The 21,243-nt window shown below is 55.8% G+C and overlaps 1 protein-coding gene across 1 annotated transcript; it reads left to right on the top strand.

Moving 5' to 3' along the window:
* The first annotated feature begins 882 nt into the window (after nucleotides 1–882).
* Nucleotides 883–16,357, top strand: SART1 (spliceosome associated factor 1, recruiter of U4/U6.U5 tri-snRNP). Its single transcript, XM_060104672.1, has 20 exons — nucleotides 883–1,330; nucleotides 3,274–3,331; nucleotides 3,708–3,763; nucleotides 4,301–4,427; nucleotides 4,544–4,649; nucleotides 4,900–4,977; nucleotides 5,123–5,222; nucleotides 5,314–5,456; nucleotides 5,550–5,756; nucleotides 6,500–6,624; nucleotides 6,704–6,837; nucleotides 6,971–7,104; nucleotides 13,733–13,906; nucleotides 14,069–14,179; nucleotides 14,494–14,581; nucleotides 15,089–15,179; nucleotides 15,271–15,406; nucleotides 15,862–15,951; nucleotides 16,052–16,173; nucleotides 16,273–16,357. Exons 1-20 carry the CDS (start codon nucleotides 1,018–1,020, stop codon nucleotides 16,289–16,291), a joined length of 2,412 nt encoding a protein of 803 aa, XP_059960655.1. The 5' UTR covers nucleotides 883–1,017; the 3' UTR covers nucleotides 16,292–16,357.
* Nucleotides 16,358–21,243: the final 4,886 nt, after the last annotated feature.

Raw genomic sequence — 21,243 nt, 5'->3', positions numbered from 1 at the left:
TTCTGGCTGCCCCCTCCCAGTACACACGGCTCTGCCTCTGCCCTGGGAACTGAGTGGGGCATCTCCAAGAGCGAGAGCTGCAACTCCTAAAAATGCTGGGTGCTGGAATTCAAGAGTGGATAGGACGGAATGGCTTCCGCCTTCGGGAACTCCCAGTCCTGTGGGGGAGGGGGGGCGGACCTTTAAAGGGGCGCACGATCACACCGTAACAGACGGGCCGCCAGAACGAGCAACTGTGAGGCGGGGGTGTCAGGAGGGATTGTGTGGTCTGAGGTTTTACATTTAAGTAACTTCAGGTTAGAGCCCCTCTCCTCAAGGGGAAAAAAAAAAAAGCTCAAACACACGGACGTGCCAAATTTTACATTCAATTTCAGGGGACTCAGACACGCAGAAGTTCATCTCGACCTCCGTAGCAGTCACGGGGCGCAGGTTAAAAAACCCGATCCAAGGAACGGGGGAAGGCAGCGTTTGCAGACAGTACTAGTTGTAGGGGTGGGGAGGAGGCTGGACTGTGGAGCTGGGGGGATCTCAGGAGGAGAACACACTCGTTGTTGAACACCTGATGGAGCCACGACCCCAGGGAGTTCACTAGGAGGACGCCTATTGGAGCAGTGGGCACTGCCCACGGAAAGTCCGTGAGGCAGTGATTGTCCCGTGATTGAGGGTGTGCAAGCGGAGGGAAGCCGGGGAGGGGCTTTTCTGCGTCGGCGATGCTGACTTAGACGGCCCCTAGCTCCTTAAAGTTCTGGGATGCCGTCATCCCCAGACCCGGACGCGCGCATGCGCAATTGGGCGACCTGCTCAGACTGCCCCACGGCCCGAGGCGGCCGCGACTGCGCAGTCGGGCTCCGATCCCGGCTTTCCCATGAACCTTTGGGGCAGGCTCCGAGGCAAGCGACGGAAGCAGCCGCTCTTGGTTTCCAGCAACACGACACCGGCTGTCGGGCGACCCGGAAGTGTTCCCATTTTGCGTTGTCGGGGCTCGGTGGCAGCCGAGCTCGGGGTGGACACACCACTATGGGGTCGTCAAAGAAGCATCGTGGGGAGAAGGAGGCGGCCGGGACCACGGCAGCGGCCGGCACCGGGGGCGCCACCGAGCAGCCGCCTCGGCACCGGGAGCACAAAAAACACAAGCACCGGAGCAGCGGCGGCGGCAGCAGCGGCGGCGAACGACGGAAGCGAAGCCGAGAGCGTGGGAGCGAGCGTGGGAGCGGGCGGCGCGGGGCCGAAGCTGAGGCCCGGAGCGGCGCGCACGGGCGGGAGCGCAGCCTGACAGAGTCCTCCGAGCGGCGGGTGAAGCGGGAGAAGCGGGAGGACGGCTACGAGGCCGGTGAGGGGCGGGGCCTGTGCAGGGGGCGGGGCGACGGGGGTGTCTGGGGGTGGTGGGCTCTGGGTATGGAGGCCGAGCACACCAGGCCGAGGCATCGCCAGGCTCTCTTCGTCAGTACTCTAAAGGGTCTTCCTGTGGTTATTTGGGATTAAAGGTTGTCTTCCTCTGTTAAACTCCGTGAGGATAGAAATTTTCTCTGTTTTCCTCAATTGGCATATCTCAGGCCCTCCCTAAGTGTGTTGAGTTAGTGAATGAAGTGGTGCCAGCACGTGCAGAGGCAAGAAGAAACCTGGTATCGCGCAAGTTGTGTAGAGTTCACAGCAGAGACACGAGGCTGTGAGATAGGCCCTGTTAAGAAATTTGAACTTTGTCTTGAGAGTAGAAGGGAGCCATGAATTTGAGCTGAGGAGGGAGTTGATCATATTCATATTTTGCAGAGATCATTGTGTTGAGAACTGGGTCAAGGGCAGTGAAGATTGGAGGTGAGGTGAAGGCTGATGGTGGCCAGCACCAAGGCAGCAGCAGTGGGATGGAGACGAGATTGGAAAGGTGTTTCGGAGGACGTGACAGAGCTTAGCACTTGGAAGAGGACGGGAAGGAGAAGAAGGAATTGAGGATGCTCCTTGAATTTTGGCTTGAGCGATTAGGTGGGTGGGAGTGCTGTCGACTGAACTTGAGGAGTTTGGAAGAGAAGCAGATTTTTGGAGGGAGACAACGAATTCACTTTTGGAGAGTGTTGCATTTGATGTGTATGGAGCAACCCAGCGTTTGGGCCAGATAGAGCAATTTGGGAATCATGAGAGTTTAGGTGGCAAATGAAGTCCCCTGACAGACTGAGGAGTGAGAAGCCAGGGTTGGGAGTAGAACCTGAGAAATGCCAGTGTTTTAGTAGTAGGCAGAGCAGGAGGCTAGAAAAAGGAGGTAGGCTATCCCCCAAAGCAGGAAAACCGTAGAATCTTGTGTCATGGGATCTGTGGGAGTAGAACCTGAGAAATGCCAGTGTTTTAGTAGTAGGCAGAGCAGGAGGCTAGAAAAAGGAGGTAGGCTATCCCCCAAAGCAGGAAAACCGTAGAATCTTGTGTCATGGGATCTGTGGGAGTGATCAACAATGTCACACACCACAGGAGATCAGGCGAAAACCAGACCTGAAAAGAATCCATGGGATTTCGAATTAAGGAGGCTGGTGACCTTGGAGAGAGCCTGGAAGGGTTGGGATTCAGGGTCCAGGTGGGATAAAAGGGAAAGAGGGAAAGAGGTAGCTTGTGAGGTGGGCCTGCCGGAAGGATGAGCACGTGGTGGCAGCTGGTTGGGGCAGCTCCACCTGATGGAGTCTGGCTGCTGTCTCTGGTGTTCGGTGAAGTTATTTGCTGTTTGTGAGGTGGGTGGAGGAGGTCCGAAATGCCCCTTTATCTCTGTGACCACGATATCATCATAGAACAGGCACCAATAAGTGTGTTTCTTGATTGCACGAATTACACAGAGGACACAGTTACGCTGCCAAGGTGGTTCCTGCCCTGTGAGGAGAAACGGACCCAGAAATGACTGACCGTGCTATGCAGTGCAGGGGAGAGCAGTTCATGCTGATCAATAATCGAACAGGACTCCACGAAGGAAGTGGCATTTCATTGTTGCATTCGGATAGGATTTTGTTAATCAGGGTGAGGCCAGAGAGGGCAGTGCAGGTTGAAAATACAGAATGTACAAAAGTGAAGAGGCGGCAAAGTGAAGGACGTAGAAAGCTGGACCTTTTGGATCAGGAAAGGAAGGTGTGTGGACAGGTGGCATTCTCAGAGCCTGGAACTCAGGTAGAAGGAGCTCCCGGGGAGGAGGAAGCAGGCCCAGGTGCTGGTGAGGGCCTCTCATCTTCGGCCCTGCAGCTGGAGCCAGGGCTGTGGCTGCAGGCCCTGTGTTCAGTTCCTGAGCCTTGCTGCTTCTTGTTCCAGCTGCCAGCTCCAAAGCCAGCTCAGGTGATGCCTCGTCACTCAGCATCGAGGAGACCAAGTAAGTACTGTCTCCTTTATGTTTCTGTGTTTTCTTACAAGCAGTTTCAGGGGCAGCTGTTTCGGGTGGCTTTCGCACAGTAACACGTTCTGATTGAAGTTGGAAGTTGCCACATAAATCATCTTAGCCAACCATTTGAGTTACAGAAGTGGGCACTTAAGACCCAAGAGGAAGGATGGCATTTCACTGGTTAGAGGCAGGCCAGGCCTTCCACCTGATTGGGAGGCCAGTGCTCTTCCCAGTGCTGGGTCAGGCCCTAGGTTTGGGACCCTTAGGACCACTCAGTCCCCTCATGTTTTCACCTCGTCTGTCCAGAAATGCATTCGGTGCTGCTCTTTCTTTGACAGCTCCTAACACTTGTATCTCTTGCCCTCAGTAAACTCCGGGCAAAGTTGGGGCTGAAACCCTTGGAGGTCAATGCCGTCAAGAAAGGTGAGTGTGGGGCTGAGGATGGGGGAAGGGAGGGCATTTGGGGCCAAGGAGAGAGGCCATCTGAAGGGGCCTTTGAAGAAAGTGGGCACAGGTTCAGCACCATTCAGCGGTCCTGTGTGTGTGCTGGCAGTGGGCGCGGGGCCCTCCTTGCTGTTGTGTGGCGGATCTGGGACTCAGCTGCTTCTTGTAGTTTGAGCAGTTGGCGTCGCATCCTCAGTCTGCCTGTGAGGTAGCATTGGATGGCCCGAGAGATGTGCACAGTTCCTGCAGACGGATCTGGGCTGTGCAGGTGCTGGTTTTTGCGTTTTGTTTTGTTTTTGAAGTATGGTCAGAGGGGCTCTGGAAGGCATGGAGGTTCCCGTTGTGCTGTGGGGAGACATGGGAGGGTGGGGTCCCGTGGGAGTAGGGAGGCATGGATTCTTCCCCCACCCCTGGCCCCTCTGGCCGCCTGAGCTGGACGGGGGCAGCGTGAGTGGCTCCCTCCTCTCCCCACCAGCCTTGGGCAGGCATAGCCTCACGCCTGGGCCTCCCTTCCAGAGGCGGGCACCAAGGAGGAGCCCGTGACCGCCGATGTCATCAATCCCATGGCCTTGCGACAGCGAGAAGAGCTACGAGAGAAGCTGGCGGCTGCCAAAGAAAAGCGCCTCCTGAACCAAAAACTGGGGTGAGGGTCCCAACCGGGCAGGTACGGGGAGGGCCCGAGGAGGCACCAAGCAGCTCTGGAGTCGGGGTGGGGGAGCAGGAGCTGGCTCCTGGAGCATCACTGTCTTCCCTCTTCAGGAAGATAAAGGCCCTGGGGGAGGATGACCCCTGGCTGGATGACACTGCAGCTTGGATCGAGAGGACCCGGCAGCTCCAGAAGGAGAAGGACTTGGCAGAGAGGAGGGTGAGGTGCTGGGAGCTGGGGTGTCGTTCAGTGCTTCTGGTGGCCTGACCGGCTGGTGAGGCAGAACATGGACCCTGGGGAGATGAGGCTGGGCTCGGAGCGGTAGGAGTGGTCAGTACTGCCTGCGCTGGATTCTCAGCAGCTTGCCCGCAGTTCCTGTGCTTTTTGCACTCATGTTTAGGAAGGCCCTGCATCTTCTGATCCTGAGCAGCCTGAGGTCAGAGGTCACCCACTCCTCCCTATCCCATAGGCCAAGCTGCTGGAGGAGATGGACCAAGAGTTTGGTGTCAGCACCCTGGTGGAGGAGGAGTTCGGGCAGAGGCGGCAGGTGAAGCTGCAGCAGCTGGGGGGTGGCGGTGGGGTTGAGCCTGGGGTGGGGGTGGGGGGGCGGGGCGTGCTGTCCTTGGTGCTGGGATCCCAGGGCTTGGTGGGTTGGGCTCCTGACCCGGCTGGACCGTCTGCCTCCCTTCTAGGACCTGTACAGTGCCCGGGACCTGCAGGGCCTCACCGTGGAGCATGCCATTGACTCCTTCCAAGAGGGGGAGACGCTCATCCTCACCCTCAAGGACAAAGGTGTGTTGAACTGGGGTGCTCTGGCTGGGGCCACAGGCACTGCTGAGTTGAGGGCGAGCGTGACCGGCCGCTGCTTCCGCCCTGGCTCCAGGAGTGCTGCAGGAGGAGGAGGATGTGCTGGTGAACGTGAACCTGCTGGATAAGGAGCGGGCAGAGAAAAACGTGGAGCTGCGCAAGAAGAAGCCTGACTACCTGCCATACGCAGAGGACGAGAGTGTGGATGACTTGGCACAGGCAGGCCGGCAGCGTGGGCTCTGGGCGGAGACGGTGGCTCTGTGGCTTTTCAGGAGCCGGGATGGGTCCTAACCTGTACTTCTTGTCTTGCAGCAAAAACCCCGCTCTGTCCTGTCCAAGTACGATGAGGAGCTCGAGGGCGAGCGGCTGCAGTCCTTCCGTCTGGAGCAGGGCGGCGTGGCCGATGGCCTCCGGGAACGGGAGCTGGAAGAGATCCGGGCCAAGCTGCGGCTGCAGGCTCAGTCCCTGAGCGCAGCCGGGCCCCGGCTCGCCTCCGAGTACCTCACGCCCGAGGAGATGGTGAGCCCCGAGGCCTCCACCCGCGCTTGTGACTAGGGTGGTGACCCTCCCTCCCCTCGGAGGTCACAGGCTGCCAGAGTGAGCTAAGGAGGGGGATCGGGTGATCGCGTGGTGCTTGGTGCCTGTGGATGCGCAGTAATTGGCAGCCCCGAGGAGGAGCTGTGGGCAGGCAGTTGGTGTAGGCAGAACAAGGGCCGTGAGCGGGTGGCCCTGAGCTGATGTTCAGGCCCTGCCGCTTAGCCAGCCTGTGCCTGCGGCGAGCGATGTAAGTACCACGCGCCCCATCTGAAGTGGGGATGGCGCGAGCCAGCTCTCGGGGGCTGATAAAAGGATTGGTGGTGATCTGGTAAGCGGTCATTTTACAGCTGCGCGTGGCTGTCGCCTTTGGGATGGCTGTGTGAATTCGCAGGTAGACCGCTGGCTCAGTAGGTTGCTTGGCTCTGTGGTTATGAGCAAGACTCTGGAGCCACACTCCTGGGATTCACAGTCCCGGCTCTCCTGCTTAGGAGCTAGGTGACTTTGGGCAAGATACATAATCTCTCTGTGCCTCGGTTTTCCTCATCTCACAGGCGGGAGGATAATCACCCACACCTCATGTCTCGCCCACGTACATGAACTACGTAGGACCACAGCCGGCGCAGAGTAACGCTAAGGCAGCATTCACTCTCGTGGGCTTGTGCTGCCTGCCTTCCCCCCACTGCCACCCCGGCCTTCACGTTTCTCTTTTCCTCTCTCCCCTTCAGGTGACCTTTAAAAAGACCAAGCGGAGAGTGAAGAAGATCCGCAAGAAGGAGAAGGAGGTGGTAATACAGCCTGATGACCTGCTGCCCCTTGGGGACCAGACTCAAGATGAGGACTTCGGTTCCAGGTGGGCATGGGGACAGGGGTCGGTGTTGGCGCTGAGCCAGCCCCGGGGCCAGGGCTCACACAGAGGCCTCTCCACACAGACTGCGGGGCCGGGGTCGGCGCCGAGTGCCTCAGGCAGACGAGGAGGCCCAGGAGGAGGGGGAGAAGGAGCCTGTGTCTCAGCTCTTGCAGTCAGATGACACCCGCGTGGAGAACATGGACATCAGCGATGAGGGTGAGGGCCCAGCCAGCCCGTTTCGGGGGGTGGCAGGGCAGAGGGGGAGTTGGGGGCAGGGGTGGAAAAGCAGGGACGGGAGCCCAGGGCCCCTGGAAGTGATCTGAGCCGGCGTCTCCCGTGTTTCCACCAGAGGAGGGCAGGGCACCGTGGTCGGGGTCACCCGAGGTGCTGGAGGAGGATGAGGCGGAGCTGGAGCTGCAGAAGCAGCTGGAGAAGGGGCGCCGCCTGCGGCAGCTACAACAGCTGCGCGACAGCGGTGAGAAGGTAGGGGGGCTCCTGAGGCGTGGGCGGGTGCTGGGCCCTTCGGTGACAGGTGTGTCTGTGGTGGCCTGTCCTGAGGAGCACGTGCTCCCGCGCCATCGTAGGTAGCACCTGCATTTCGATTTGCGTCCTCTTTTTTGTTTCATGTGGTGTTACTGGTAGATTTCTAGGTTTCTGCAGCGTTTTCACTAGGGGATGCTTTAGTGGTTGGATCTTTCCCTCCCTTCCTTCCTTCTGGAGTGTGTACTGTATGCCTTACTGTGTGTGAGGCATTGTCCCAGGGCTGGGGAGTCATTGGAGAACAGGACAGCCAAGGGCCCCTGTGCCTTTCACGGAGGCAGAAGTGGTGGTGAGCTTGTGAACACGAGCAAACAGTAACTTCTGATAGTGACTAGAGCTGAGCAGACCAGACAGGAGTCACCGGAGGGTTGGTCTCTTGGTTCGGGTGTTCGGGGAAGACCTTTCAAGTGGTGACATTTGAGCTGAGACTGAAATGACACAGGAGGCGATCTTGCGCAGATTCAGTGTGGAGGTCGCGTAGACAGACGTTCGGGCCCTGGGGACAGCAGATGTCCTTTGGATAGATGACCTTAGAATGTTGGAGGACCAGGTAGGCTGGAGCAGAGTGAAGGGCCGGTGGTGTGAGCTGAGACGGAGAGGTCAGCGGGGCCTTGAGGCCGTGGTCACCGCTGACCCTCACGGGGCACTGACACGTGCCGGGCACTGCTTAAGTGCTTTATGTGCTGCTTCGTTGAATTCTCACAGCAACACCCTATGAGGAAGTTTCTGTTATCTCCATTTTACAGATGAGGAAACTGAGGCACAGAGGCATTAGGCAAGTTGCCCAAGGTTACATGACTGGTAAGTGGCCGAGCTGGGATTTGCACAGCTTGACTCCAGAGCCCACACTTGTAACCCTGCACCTCCCACTGAGGGAGAAAGTGGGGCTGGAGACAGAGGCTGCAGCAGCAAACCTGGGGTGCCTACCGTGTGGGGTAGTGTAGGAGGGGAGCCACAAGAGTGAGGCCTCCCTGAAGCCGAGGATGGGTTTCGAGGAGAGGGAGGGCGGTGTCATCTAACACTGCTGAGGGGCAGGTCAGATTTGGCACCAGTGGAGACAGTGCCCTGGCAGAGACAGTAGCTTCTAGAGGATTGAGGAGAGATGGGACTCAAGGAGGTGAGGGCAGCAGCTTGGGATGATTCCTCAGCCGCAGGAGCGTGAGCGCTTTTTGTTAAAGGGCCAGAGAGTAAACGTCTGAGGCTTAGATCTTGGCAGCAGCTGCTCTGCCTGCTCTGCCAGTGTAGCCAGTGGGCATGGCTGCGTGCCAATACAGCTTGCTTTACGAGGACAGGCGGTGGGCCCCAGTTTGCCCAACCCCACTCTAATGAGGACGGGGAAATGGGGCAGTAGCTGAAGGGGGCGCGAGTTGAGGGAAGTTTTTCTCTTTCATAGTTAATGCGGAATAGCGTTAATATTTAGAAATTATGTGCTAGTGTCCCAGAGTCTACGGCTGAAAGGACTGTAAAGGTTATGTGGCCCAGTGGGATTAATCTCGATTGGGTTTTCTACTGGCTGGGCCATTTACTGAGATGGGGAAGCCTAGGGGAGGAACAGGAGTGGGGAAGAAAGGCAAGTGTTTCCTTTTGGTTTAGTTAGCTTTGAGGTGCCTCCTTATTGGAGGTGATTGATATTGAATAGGTAGTTGGATATATGACTTTGAACTTCAGGGGAGAGGCTGAGATGAGAGATAAAAGCATGGAAGTCTGTGTAGCTGGGATTTAAAACCAGAGGACTGGATGGAATCACCGGGAGAGAGAGTATAGATAAGGAAGAGACCGTAGGGCTCCAAGCGAGGAGGGTAAAGAGGAGAGGGTGCCGTCCTGGAAGCCACGTGAAGAAAGGTCTGGAGTGGAAGGGTGTGAGCAGCTGTGGCGCATGCTCCGGAGAGTTTGGATATCAGGAGGATGGGAACTGACCTTGGGATCGGGCAGCATGGAGGTCACTGATGCTCCCATCTTAAGGTCAGCTCTGTGGGGTGGTGGGAAATGGGGACCAGATCATGCAGGCTTTAACAAGGTTGCTGGTCACAAGATTGATAGATGAATGTTGATTGTGTTTCTGTACGCCAGCAATAGGTAGAAAATGTAGTTTTAAAAAAAGACACCATTTATGAAAGCAATACAGATGGTGAAGTAACGTGGATAAGCAAGAGAAGGCAATGTGGGAAAGGAGTAATCAGCATAGCAACAAAATAAAAAGGAATGATTTGTAAGATCTATATGGGGAAAATTATACTCCATTTTCGAAAAGCATTAAACGAGACGTGTTGTTTTAGTTACCGAGGGCTACCATAACAGAATACTATGGGCCGGGTGGCTTAAACAACAACAATTTATTCTAACACTTCTGGAGGCTGGAAGTCCAAGATCAAGGTGTTGGCAGGTTTGCTTTCTCTTCAGGCCTCTTTCCTTGCGTTGGCGATGGCCATCTTCTCACTGTGTCCTCACATGGCCTTTGTGTGTTACTCCCTGACATCTTTCCTTCTTACAAGGACACTAGCCTATTGGATTAGGGCCTACCCTTATGACCTCATTTGACCTTTATTATCTCCTTAAAGGCCCTGTCTCCAAATACAGCCACACTGGGGATGAGGGCTTCAACATACAAATTTTGGGGGGACACATTTCAGTCCGTAACAGCCATGTTAATGGATACCACTAATATTGTAAAGATGTCTATCTCCTCAAATTAATTTAGAGATTAAATGCTGTTCCAACAGAAATCCCAATAGAGATTTTTGTGGAAGCTGGCAAGGTGATTCTAAAATTTACACGGAAGATCAAAGGGACCAAAATAGCCAAGACGCTTTGGAATAATAACGTGGTGGGATTTGCTGTAACAGGTATCAAGTCTTTTCAGAAAGTTGTAATTGAAGCAGCATGATACTGGCATAAGTGTGGACTAATGGGCTGAGATTGAATACAGGGACCCAGAAACAGACTCCTGAGCTAGGACACGTGGTGTCCCAGTGTGAAAGGTGCTCAGCTCAATAAGTGGTGGTGGGACAATCAGTTACCTATTTGGAAAAATGTGAAAGTGGGTTTGTACTTCACACCTTATGCAAATTCACTTAGATTAAGAACTTAAAAGTAAAAACTTAATATTGAGGCCAAAGTAAAAAAATTACGTTTATGACTTCGTGGTAGAGATTCTTCTTTCTTTTCTTTATTGTGTTAAAATACACATAAGATTTACCGTCTTACCCATTTTTAGGTGTATAGTCTGTGGTATTAAGTATATTCACCTTGTGTGCAGCCGTCACCGCCATCCATCCCCATAACTCTCTTCACCTTGTAAAGCTAAAACTCTGTCCCCATTAAACACTAACTCCCCATTCTCCCCTCCCCCCAGCTTCTGGCAACCACCATTCCACTGTCTGTCTCTATGACCTTGACTCCTCTAGGGACCTCCTATAAGTAGAGTCATAGAGTATTTGTTTTTATGTGACTGGATTATTTCAAGAGAAAGATTTCTTACAATATAAATGTAAAGCATAAACTATGAAGAAGAAAACAAACATTTTACTTAGAAATTAAAATTTTTAATTTTTTAAAAAAATTCACTTATTTATTGTTGGCCGCATTGGGTCTTTTTGGTGCACGTGGGCTTTTTCTAGTTGTGGTGAGCAGTGGCTGCTCTTTGTTGTGGTGCGTGGGCTTCTCATTGTGGTGGCTTCTCTTGTTGCGGAGCACGGGCTCTAGGCGCGTGGGCTTCAGTAGTTGTGGCACGCGGACTCAGTAGCTGTGGCTTGTGGGCTCAGTAGTTGTGGCTCATGGACTCTAGAGCACAGGCTCAGTAGTTGTGGCGCACGGGCTTAGTTGCTCCGTGGCATGTGGGATCTTCCCAGATCAGGGCTCGAACCCATGTCCCTTGCATTGGCAGCTGGATTCTTAACCACTGTACCACCAGGGAGGCCCCTTAATTTTAATTTTAAAACTTAGTTTTATTTAAAATACATTATGAAGGAGAATTCCTTGGCGTCCAGTGGTTAAGACTCTGTGCTTCCACTGCAGGGGGCATGGGTTCCATCCCTCGTCGGGGAACTAAGATCCCGCATGCCTCAACACGTGGCCAGGAAAGAAGAAAAACGACATCATAAGGAATGTAAAAAGAGAGGCCAAAAGGAGAAGATATTTGTCCATATACAGAATGGCATTCAGAGAATTAGAAGGATAGGTGGCCACTAAAATACCCCGCGAGGCCCAGCCTCAGTAGTGATAAAGGAAAGGTGAGCTGAAACAATGACAGACTGTATCACACCTGCATCATTTGGCAAAAATGTCAGTCTGACAACATCAAGTGTCAGTGAGGGTGTGGAGCAGCCAGAATTCTTAGCCACACTTTTCATGGACGTGTAAACGAGTCTAATCAGTGGGAAGACACTGACGAACCTTGCAGAATGAAAGTGAGTGTGTTCCGTGCGGCTCAGCGGCCCGCACTCTCACGTGTGCCCCAGAGAAATGCTTGCATCAGATTGCTTCAGCTGCGTTACTCGTGGTAACAGAAAAAGAACATCCTTGGTGCACTAGATAACTCAATGGAGGTATGATCATGTCACGGAATATGATTCTGTAGTTAAAAGCTAATGAACTATAGCTGCTCGTGTCAAGATTAACCTTAAAATACATATATATATATATATATATATATATATATATATATACACACATATATATAAAAACAAGTCATAGTGGAATCATACAGTACGATTCAGACTGCGTAATGTTTGAAAAATGCACAACAAGGGCTTCCCTGGTGGCGCAGAGGTTGAGAGTCCGCCTGCCGATGCAGGGGACACGGGTTCGTGCCCCGGTCCGGGAAGATCCCACATGCCGCGGAGCGGCTGGACCCGTGAGCCATGGCCGCTGAGCCTGCACGTCCGGAGCCTGTGCTCCGCAACGGGAGAGGCCATAGCAGTGAGAGGCCCGCGTACCACCAAAAAAAAAAAAAAAAGAGAAAAAAAAAGCACAACAAAATAACAGACTGTTCGTGGATAGGTCTTTATGTGGTAAAACTATAAAGGAAAGCCAGTGAATCATGACCACAGATATGTGGGGAAGAGACACTTGGGGTTAATGATGCTTCTCAGCCAGGTGATGGGGACATGGGTGTTTGTTTGGTGGTGGTTATTTTTAAAAATACACATGTGTTATAAATAACCCTTTTATGTATAGGATGACATTCATTTAAAAATGTAACATAATAAAATGGAAGGAAAAAGGTTGCAAAAGTGGACATGGAGGCTAGAAACTTCTCGGAGGAGTTTGCTGTCGGGGGCAGAGCAGGAGGGCTGCGGTACTGAAGGAGGAGTTGTTTTTTTTCTAACTTATTTTTGGCTGTGTTGGGTTTTTGTTGCGCGCAGGCTTTCTCTGGTTGTGGCGAGCGGGGGCTATTGTTCTGGTTGAGGTGAACGGGGCCTCTGAGGCGGGGCCGCGAGGCAGAGCCGCACCCCGGGGTCTGGGCCGGGGGCCGGTGGTGTCTGTGTCTCTGGCAGGCACAGTGGTCCCCCTCGCAGGCCTGGCAGGAGGGTGCCTTTGCCGGCCTGACCCCTCACTCTCACCACCGGTGGCCCTCGCGGGGGCTCAGTAGTTGTGGCTCGTGGGCTCTAGAGTGCAGGTTTAGTAGTTGTGGCACACGGGCTTAGTTGCCCCGCAGCACGTGGGATCTTCCCAGACCAGGGTTCGAACCCGTGTCCCCTGCATTCGCAGGCGGATTCTTAACCACTGCGTCACCAGGGAAGTCCAAGGAGGAGTTTTTAAAAGAGGGGAGAGCGACTTCCCTGGCGGTCCAGGGGTTAAGACTCCATGCTTCCACTGCGGGGGACTTGGGTTCGATTCCTGGTCGGGGAACTAAGATCCCACATGCGCAGCCAAAAATAAAAGAGGGGAGATCCTAGGTCATCCCTGTGTGCTTGTGGGAATGACACAATAGAGGGGACACTGAGTGCAGTCAAGAGGGGGGTAGTGTCAGGAGCAGAGTTCTGAGGGCCCTCGGAGCTGTGCCAGGTAAGGTGGCCTGAGGTGGGAGCAGGGCCGGGCGTCTGCTGTGATGGGAGGGCAGGCAGGGTGGGTGGGTGGTGGATTCAGTGCCAGAAGCAGGTGGAAGGTCCACAGAGCATCTAGCCTGCAGCCTCAGGGATGGGGTTCTGGGAGGAGGGATGTTTACGCCGATTCCTAAAACTGGAGTTTCTCAGGTGAAGAGCGGGTGGCAGAGGAGTGGCGGGCGAGGCCCTAGACGAAGGCGTGCGTGTGAGGCTGCAGGAGTGAGCTGAGGGGCTCTGGAGAAGGGTCGGTCCAGGCCCCGTCATGAAGGGCCGTGTGGGATTTTGGATATTAATTCAAAGGGCAGTGGGGAGCCATTGACGACTTTGGAGGAGGGAAGCGAGCCGGTGAGATCGGTGCGGAGCGCAGAGCAGATCGGGGGTCAGGGAGGAGTAGAGACCGGTCTGGTCTGCCGTGGGCAGTGGGAATGTCTTGTCGGACTGCCACCAGGGAGGGTCTTGGGGTCCTGTGTCTCTGTGGCCCCACCCCAGAAACTTCCGGGTTTGCCCACAGCCACTCCCTCCCTCAGGTGGTGGAGATCGTCAGGAGGCTGGAGTGTCGCCAGCGGGGCTGGGAGGAGGAGGAGGATCCGGAGCGGAAGGGGACCATCGTGTTCAACGCCACGTCCGAGTTCTGCCGCACGCTGGGGGAGATCCCCACCTACGGGCTGGCCGGCAACCGGGAGGAGCAGGAAGAGCTCATGGTGGGTCCTCGGCAGCCCAGCACCCACACGCTCCCCTGGCCTGCCCTGCTCTGGGGGCAGCAGCGTCGGCCCTGCCGGTCCTCAGTGCTGAGCCCCAGTGCTCAGGTGGGACAGGCCGGCTGAAGCCTGGGCCGCCTGGGCTGAGCCTGATCTGTCCTCTAGGACTTTGAACGGGACGAGGAGCGATCGGCCAACGGCGGCTCTGAATCCGACGGGGAGGAGAACATTGGCTGGAGCACAGTCAACCTGGATGAGGAGAAGCAGCAGCAAGATGTGAGGACAGGGAGGAGCGGGGCCGGGAGGACACAGAGCGGAGACCCCGCTGCCTCTGGGTCAGGAGCTGGGCTGGAGGCCCAGCTCTGTGCCTTCCTAGCCGTGGGGCCTCCATGTCTCAGAGCCTTGGCCTCCTCATGCATAAATGGAGTGTATAAACCTCACGGGGTTATTGTGGATTAAATGAGACGTCTTGTCGTGCAGGGCCTGGTGCATAGAAAGGTCCACAGTCCAGTGGGGGGTGACTTGGGTTGGAGGGTCAGAAGAGCCCGTGTGGCCCGCTTACCACCCCCATCATTCTGTGCCACCCCCAGTTCTCCGCCTCCTCCACCACCATCCTGGACGAGGAGCCCATCGTGAATAGAGGGCTGGCAGCTGCCCTGCTCCTGTGTCAGAACAAAGGTAAGGGGCTCGGGGCAGCCTTGCTGGGGCCTGGGTGCTGTGGCGGGAAGGGCAGGTGAGGCAGGTGCTGGTGCGGCTTCCCCTGGTCCCCTCTGCTGCCTCTTCCTCGTTTCTGATGCGTGAACCACTCCTTCCCCTGCACCCTGCTTCCGGGGCAGTCATAGTAGCGGCTGGCCTTCCTGTGCTGCATCACCCCGTTTTCAATGCCCATGCTCACATATTCCCCTGCAAAGCATCCTTTGAGGCTCGGTGTCTCCTCTGGGGGGAGTGTGGGGAGCTGAAACAGTCCAGGCTGTGGCACAGAGGCCTTGGCATTAGGATCCCAGCTCTGCCTTTTACTTGGCCAGTGGCCCCTGACAAGGACCTGACTCCTGTCTCCGTTTCCTCCGTCTACACAATGGGCCTGATGTCCGTCCACTCCCACAGCACAGTTCTGAGGGTCTCCCAGTGGCCCCGTGCTGTTGGCGGGTGCTGGGCAGCCTGGAGTCTCATAACCCCTGTCCTCAGGGCTGCTGGAGACAACGGTGCAGAAGGTGGCCCGGGTGAAGGCGCCCAACAAGTCCCTGCCGTCAGCTGTGTACTGCATCGAGGACAAGATGTGAGTGGGGCGCCAGCCAGGGCCGCGCTGCCTGGAGCCCGGGCCGGGGTGGGGCAGCGGCTCACACTGAATCCCCGTCCGTCTCGGGCAGGGCCATCGATGACAAGTACAGCCGGCGGGAGGAGTACCGAGGCTTCACCCAGGACTTCAAGGAGAAGGACGGCTACAAGCCTGACGTCAAGATCGAGTACGTGGACGAGACGGGCCGGAAACTCACTCCCAAGGAGGTGAGCGGGGCCTCTGAGGCAGGGCCGCGAGGCAGAGCCGCACCCCGGGGTCTGGGCTGGTGGTGTCTGTGTCTCTGGAAGGCACGGTGGTCCCCCTCGCAGGCCTGGCGGGAGGGTGCCTTTGCCGGCCTGACCCCTCACTCTCACCGCCGGTGGCCCTCGCGGGGCGGCCGACTCTCCCGCCTTTTCTTTGTCTTCCACCCGCCAGCGCTCTTCCCCACACGCTCCCTGGGTGTGCTGCCCCTTGCTCCAGCCCCAGCCCCGGTGCCCCGACGAAGTCCATCCCTCCCACTCTGCTGGGGGCCCCAGAGGGTGCTGGGGCTGCTGGCCTTCTCCCATCCCCTCCCAGCCACCCCGCCCCACCCTGGGCCTAGCGCTGGGTTGGGTGAGCCGCTGCCCCTCCCCTGCCCTGTGTGGCTTGGGCGGCTCCAACACGGTCCTGCCCCCCATCGCAGGCTTTCCGGCAGCTGTCCCACCGCTTCCACGGGAAGGGCTCGGGCAAGATGAAGACGGAGCGGCGGATGAAGAAGCTGGACGAGGAGGCGGTGGGTGCCCAAGGGGTCGCGGCGGGGGCCTCGGGACGCGTGGCGGGCGGCTGAGGCCGAGGCCCGCTCCCACCCGTGTTGACCGGCCCTGCCCCTGCAGCTCCTGAAGAAGATGAGCTCCAGCGACACGCCCCTGGGCACCGTGGCTTTGCTCCAGGAGAAGCAGAAGGCCCAGAAGACACCGTACATCGTGCTCAGCGGCAGTGGCAAGAGCATGAACGCGTGAGTGGGGAGGCGGGGCGGGCACAGGGCCTCGTGGTGCACGCGTGGGGCCGGGGAGGCGCGCAGCTGTGCAGCCTCACACCCCTCTTCTCTCCGCAGGAACACCATTACCAAGTGAAGCCGACCTCCCTTCTGATCCCCTCCCGACTTTAATGTTAAATAAAGTTCCCTCCTTATTTTTTCCCCCCCTGGTCATGGTGCAGATTCCAGGGTTAGACCTGGGTGGAGGGCAGGTGGAGGAGCATCGGCGACACTGCCCTCAGGCTCCGTCATCACCTTTGTGACCTCAGGCAAGCCACTGAACCTTTCTGGGCTTTAATTCTGCCATTTGTACCATCAAGATACCTCTGCTTCATAGGATGTCTTGTGACAATTAAATGAACTCATTCGTTCATTCACCTGCAGTGCGAAGGTGAGCAAGACCCCTCAGAGGTAGCTTAGAGTGATGGCCTCTGCCAGGTGAGACCTGGTCGTAGGTGACACAAATAACTGAACGGAGATGCAGGGAGAAAGCTAGCCTGGATCCTCTAAGGTGGTTCTCCAGCCCACCCTGGGCCCCAGCCAGCTAAAGAGAAGCCAGCTGGTTCATTTTCTTGCGCCCCTCCCCTGGCTGCCTCGGTGTGGTTCCATGGGTCCTGGCCGTCTGTTGAAGGCCGTGCCTTATCCTGTGCAGGGCTAGCTTTTGGGTAAGAAGTGGAAGGTGTTTTAGAGGCTCAGTCACTCTGGTCTCTCCCAGCCTCCAGAGCCACAAGTGGTACTGCCCTCCGCGGCCAGGACGGGCGGGTCAGGGACTGGGGGCAGTGCAGGGCGGAGGTGCTACCCGAGGCTGCTCCGTGATCCTGTACCACCTTGGTGTGTGTGGAGCGAGAGGCTGAGAGTTCCTCGGAGCGCCTCCTGGGAGCCGCGTCCAGTTAAGCAGGGAAGAATTCTGTGAGGGTCGAGCAAGAGCCTGAATCAAGGGAAAGGTGACAGCTGGCTCCCATGGGAGTCCGACCAAACCAGCGCCCACCCCGATGTACACCCGGATGCATTCCAGACGCTTCACGGATTTTTTCTTTTTAATGAAACGAAAAGAGTGGATAACCTTAGGGTGAGAGAAATGTAAGCAAGGGACAAAAATACAGTTGCTTAACACGTTGCCTTTGATGACAGTTTTTGCGTGGCAGACCCACCAAGCACCAGCCCCTCGTGCTTTCTTGTGCTCATCTCGTTTTGAGGTCTGATTCTGATTTAATTTTCATCTGGGCTGCTTCCTCACGGAGGGTCCCCGTGGGATGTCTAGCCCAGATCTGGGATTTAGGGAATCTCGGTCCATTTCTCCCGGAAGCCTCTGAGGCACGTCCAGTGTTATGAACGGGCAGACCAGTGTCCCTGGTGGCATAGCACCAGCTCTGGACGAGCTGTTGTCGAAGCTCACACCATACGCTCTGCAGCCTGTTAGGAGGCCGTCATCATCAGAGCCAGAAACGACCAAGGCCTAAAGCAACGGTGGACCAGGGTCAAATTGACCAGGTTTCGCCCAGGATGCCTCCCAACACTGACTCTGTGACTGAGGAGACAGTAAATAGTGCACCAGGGGCTAGGAGGGGCTTCCAGGGACTCGCAGGGGCCTCTCCAGGAAGCCTCCCTGCTTGGCCGTCTGCTTCCTCTCTGAGACATCCTGTGGCCTCTGGTCCCCAGACCCCGTGGTTGCCCTGCCCGGCCCTAATGCATGCTGGCTAGTCCCCTCCCCAGGCTGTGCTTGCCCCTGCCGGGGGCTGGGAAGCAGCAAGGCGTCAGTTCAGCTCCCTGGAGGTGGGAGGGGCTGGGGGCCACCAAATCTTTTGAGGCCTGAGCCCCCGGTGCAGGCAGAACCCAGGGAGAAGGTGGGGCCCTGCCAGCAACACTTCCCCCCTCAGGAACTGCAGGCAGTGATGCCTATGCACAGGCTGGTGTGAGGGTCACTGAGGTCTTAGCCAGGGCCTGGGGGCGAGCCGGCTGGGGCACTAACTCACCTGGACTCCTTTTCCATTTACAAGCTGTCTGACCTCGGGCGAATTACCACTGAGTCTGTGTTTCATCTCAGACTTCCAGGGCTGGTGTAAAGCAGAGTTAAGAGCGTTCATCCTTTCATTACTTCAGCAAATGTTTCCTGAGCATCAGGGCTGCTGGGCCTGAGGATAAGGAGCAGGGCCAGACCGGCTGCCTGGGCCCGGGAGGGTCTGATGGGTGAGCAGCCATCGAGCAAGGACACCACCAGATGTGAAGGGGATGGGGGGAGTCCATGCCCTTCCATGTGACACAGGGCCTTCAAAGGGGCTCAGAGAGCCCAGCTTTAATTTACAGAAGCCCATACATCTGCCTCTCTGCCACTGGCCCACGTGGCACCCTCACCAAGGCATAAAGGCCTGCCCAGGACCCCTTCGCCACTCCATGCCGCTTCATTCCCTGGGCAGCCCCCAAGAAGGCCCTTTCTTCTGGGCCTGGTGATGGGAACCTCGGCCCAAAAGCCGATTATCTGAAGTGGGTGTGGCCTGCAAGTGAAACGGGCAGGATGGGCCCCCTCCTCACTTGTGGTCCTTCTCCCTCTGAGCTGTGCCCACACCCGGCCCAGGTCCACTGAACCCCTTCAAGCCCCAGCAGCCACACCCAGGCTGTGGCTCTTGTCAGCTCATGGTCCAGTTCTGTTGTTTCCCCGCAGGACTGGGAAGCAGCAGGGTCCCCTGCCTTCTCCCCTCCCCCTCCCCAGGGCTGCCTGATGAAACCTCCCCAGTTCTTATCCTGGAGGCCCAGGTAGGGCCCTGCCAGTTCAGGCACCCTTCTGAGATTTGTTCTCTGACCCCCTGGGATTCTGTGAGTGTATCAGAGTTCTCCAGAAAAACAACCATTAGGATATGCACACACATATGAGGAGGTTTATTATAGGAACTGGCTCACGTGATTATGAGAAGCCCCCGATACGCCATCTGCGAGCTAGAGACCCAGGAAAGCCGGTGGTGTGAGTCTCAGTCTGAGTCTGAAGGCCTGAGGAGTGAGGAGGAGACGGGTGTCCCAGCTCAAACAGAGCAAACTCGCCCTCCCTCCCCACCGTCCTCCTCAGGCTCTTGGGGTGCAATGCGTGAGGCCCACCTGCATTGGCAAGGGGGCCTTCTGTACCCAGTCTACTGCTCCAAATGCTAATTTCCAGAAACACCCTCACACACACACCAGAAGGAACGTTTTACTAGCCATCTGGGAATCCCTGAGCCCGGTTAAGTTGACACACGAAATTAACCATCACAATGAGTCACCTAAAATGGTCTAGAAAATCCCTTTTCTGCTTAAACAGAGTAGTTTCTGTTCTATACAAGTAATACTTTGCCCTGTTGCTGTTGTTTTTCTCCTTTGCTTTCTTTTTGAGTGATTGAGTTTTTAACACCTTTTCTTCTTACTGGCTTGGAAGTTACCCACTCTTCCTATTCTTTCGGAGATTACCCTTAATGTTTCAACGTGTGTATTAAAGTCTAAACTTGGTCAATAGATCTATCTCCCTTCAAACTATACAAGGCCTTTAGAACCCTTTCATTATGATTGCTCCCTCTCTATCCTTACATGGGTTTTTTTTTGTTTTTTGGTTTTATTTTTGGCCGCATGGCTTTTGGGATCTTAGTCCCCAACCAGGGATGGAACTGGTGCCACCTATAATGCAGGCGCAGAGTCCTAACCACTGGACCGCCAAGCAAGTCCCTATTCTTAGGTGTTTTTATTCTCCAGGACCTTATCTTGCTTTCTAAGAACCACCCCCTAGTCAGACATCATCATCTTTAATGAACTTGTTCCTCATGGCTTCTTGCCTCTCAGATCTCTCCTCTGGAGTCATTTTCATTTTTTTCTGAAGTTCGTCTTCTAGAAGTTCTGTCTGTTGGCGATAAACTCCCATATTCTGCTGCTCTGAATGTCTTCATCTTGGTATAGGATGGAGATGGCTGTCCTCGCTCACAGGGCCGAGGTGAGAGCCAAAGTCACTCCCCCAGGGCCATTTCTCCGAGGCCCTAACGCCCTGGGTAGTCGGAGTCAGCCTCACTCGGGGTCTTCACTCTGGCGGGTCCCAGCCCTTCCTGCGACACCCATCCCCCTCTCTGACTCCTGACACACCAGGTCCTGCCAACTCAGGTGACTCCCATCAAAACCCCCTAGGTTGGCACTCCAGGCCTGTACCTGCCAGACTTAACATGCCCCTGCCCAGTGAGACCACGCTACCTGCCCTTCCTCAGACCCCTGCCCTTTCCCTCCTCTGTACACCTGCTCTGGGGACACTAAGAAAAGCAAAATTGCCCTCTGTATCAATATATGCTCCCCTGCGGGGGTGGGGGGAGACAAGAGGGGTCCCAAAATGTGTCTGATTTGTCAGCCTTCGATAGAAAGGGAAACTGAAAAAGGGGAGGATCTCCCTGCAGAGGCCCCCTCCCGCAAAGCTGTGTGTGAGACGGATCAGTCGGGGCAGATACTGCTGTATGAGTTCCTCCGCACCCTGGTTTGGGTCCTTTAGAACTGGAAGAGGACTAGGGGAGCTCCACACCACTCTCCAAGTGCTCTTGGGCACATACTCCAGTCTGTGTGCTGAGGGCTGAGAGACTAACGCCTGGGTAAGTGAACTCCCCTCTTGGGTCGTGGAACTTGTTACCAGTGGCCAACCAGTCACAGTTGCTCTTGGGGCCCTAGCACCCTATGCTTGGACTGAGACTGCTACTGTGTTACTGGATTGTATCATCGGAGTGGACCGTTTGGGCTGCTGCAGCCCAGGGCAAGCGCTGACTTACCGGTGGACATGCTTATTGTGACCCTGCTGGCAGCTTCTATGAACGTTGACAATGTGGAGCCAGGAACTGATTACACCCCTCTCACTTTGGCCAAGGCCATGCCGTTCAAACCCCAGGAAGAAAAGGAGTACTCTTCTCATCCAAGAATTCATGAAAACGGAGTGATACACAGTGTTGCCTCCATGCTTAGCAAGCTGCGCTGGCTAGAAACAAGGGTTTCGGGTGCTTGGCACCTCACTGTGAACGAGCAAAGGTTACCTAATGAAGTGGATATTTTAGCATCACCAGATTC

Source organism: Mesoplodon densirostris, chromosome 7, assembly GCF_025265405.1.
Source record: "Mesoplodon densirostris isolate mMesDen1 chromosome 7, mMesDen1 primary haplotype, whole genome shotgun sequence".
NCBI lineage: Eukaryota > Metazoa > Chordata > Mammalia > Artiodactyla > Ziphiidae > Mesoplodon > Mesoplodon densirostris.
This window is presented reverse-complemented; position numbering and strand designations above follow the sequence as displayed.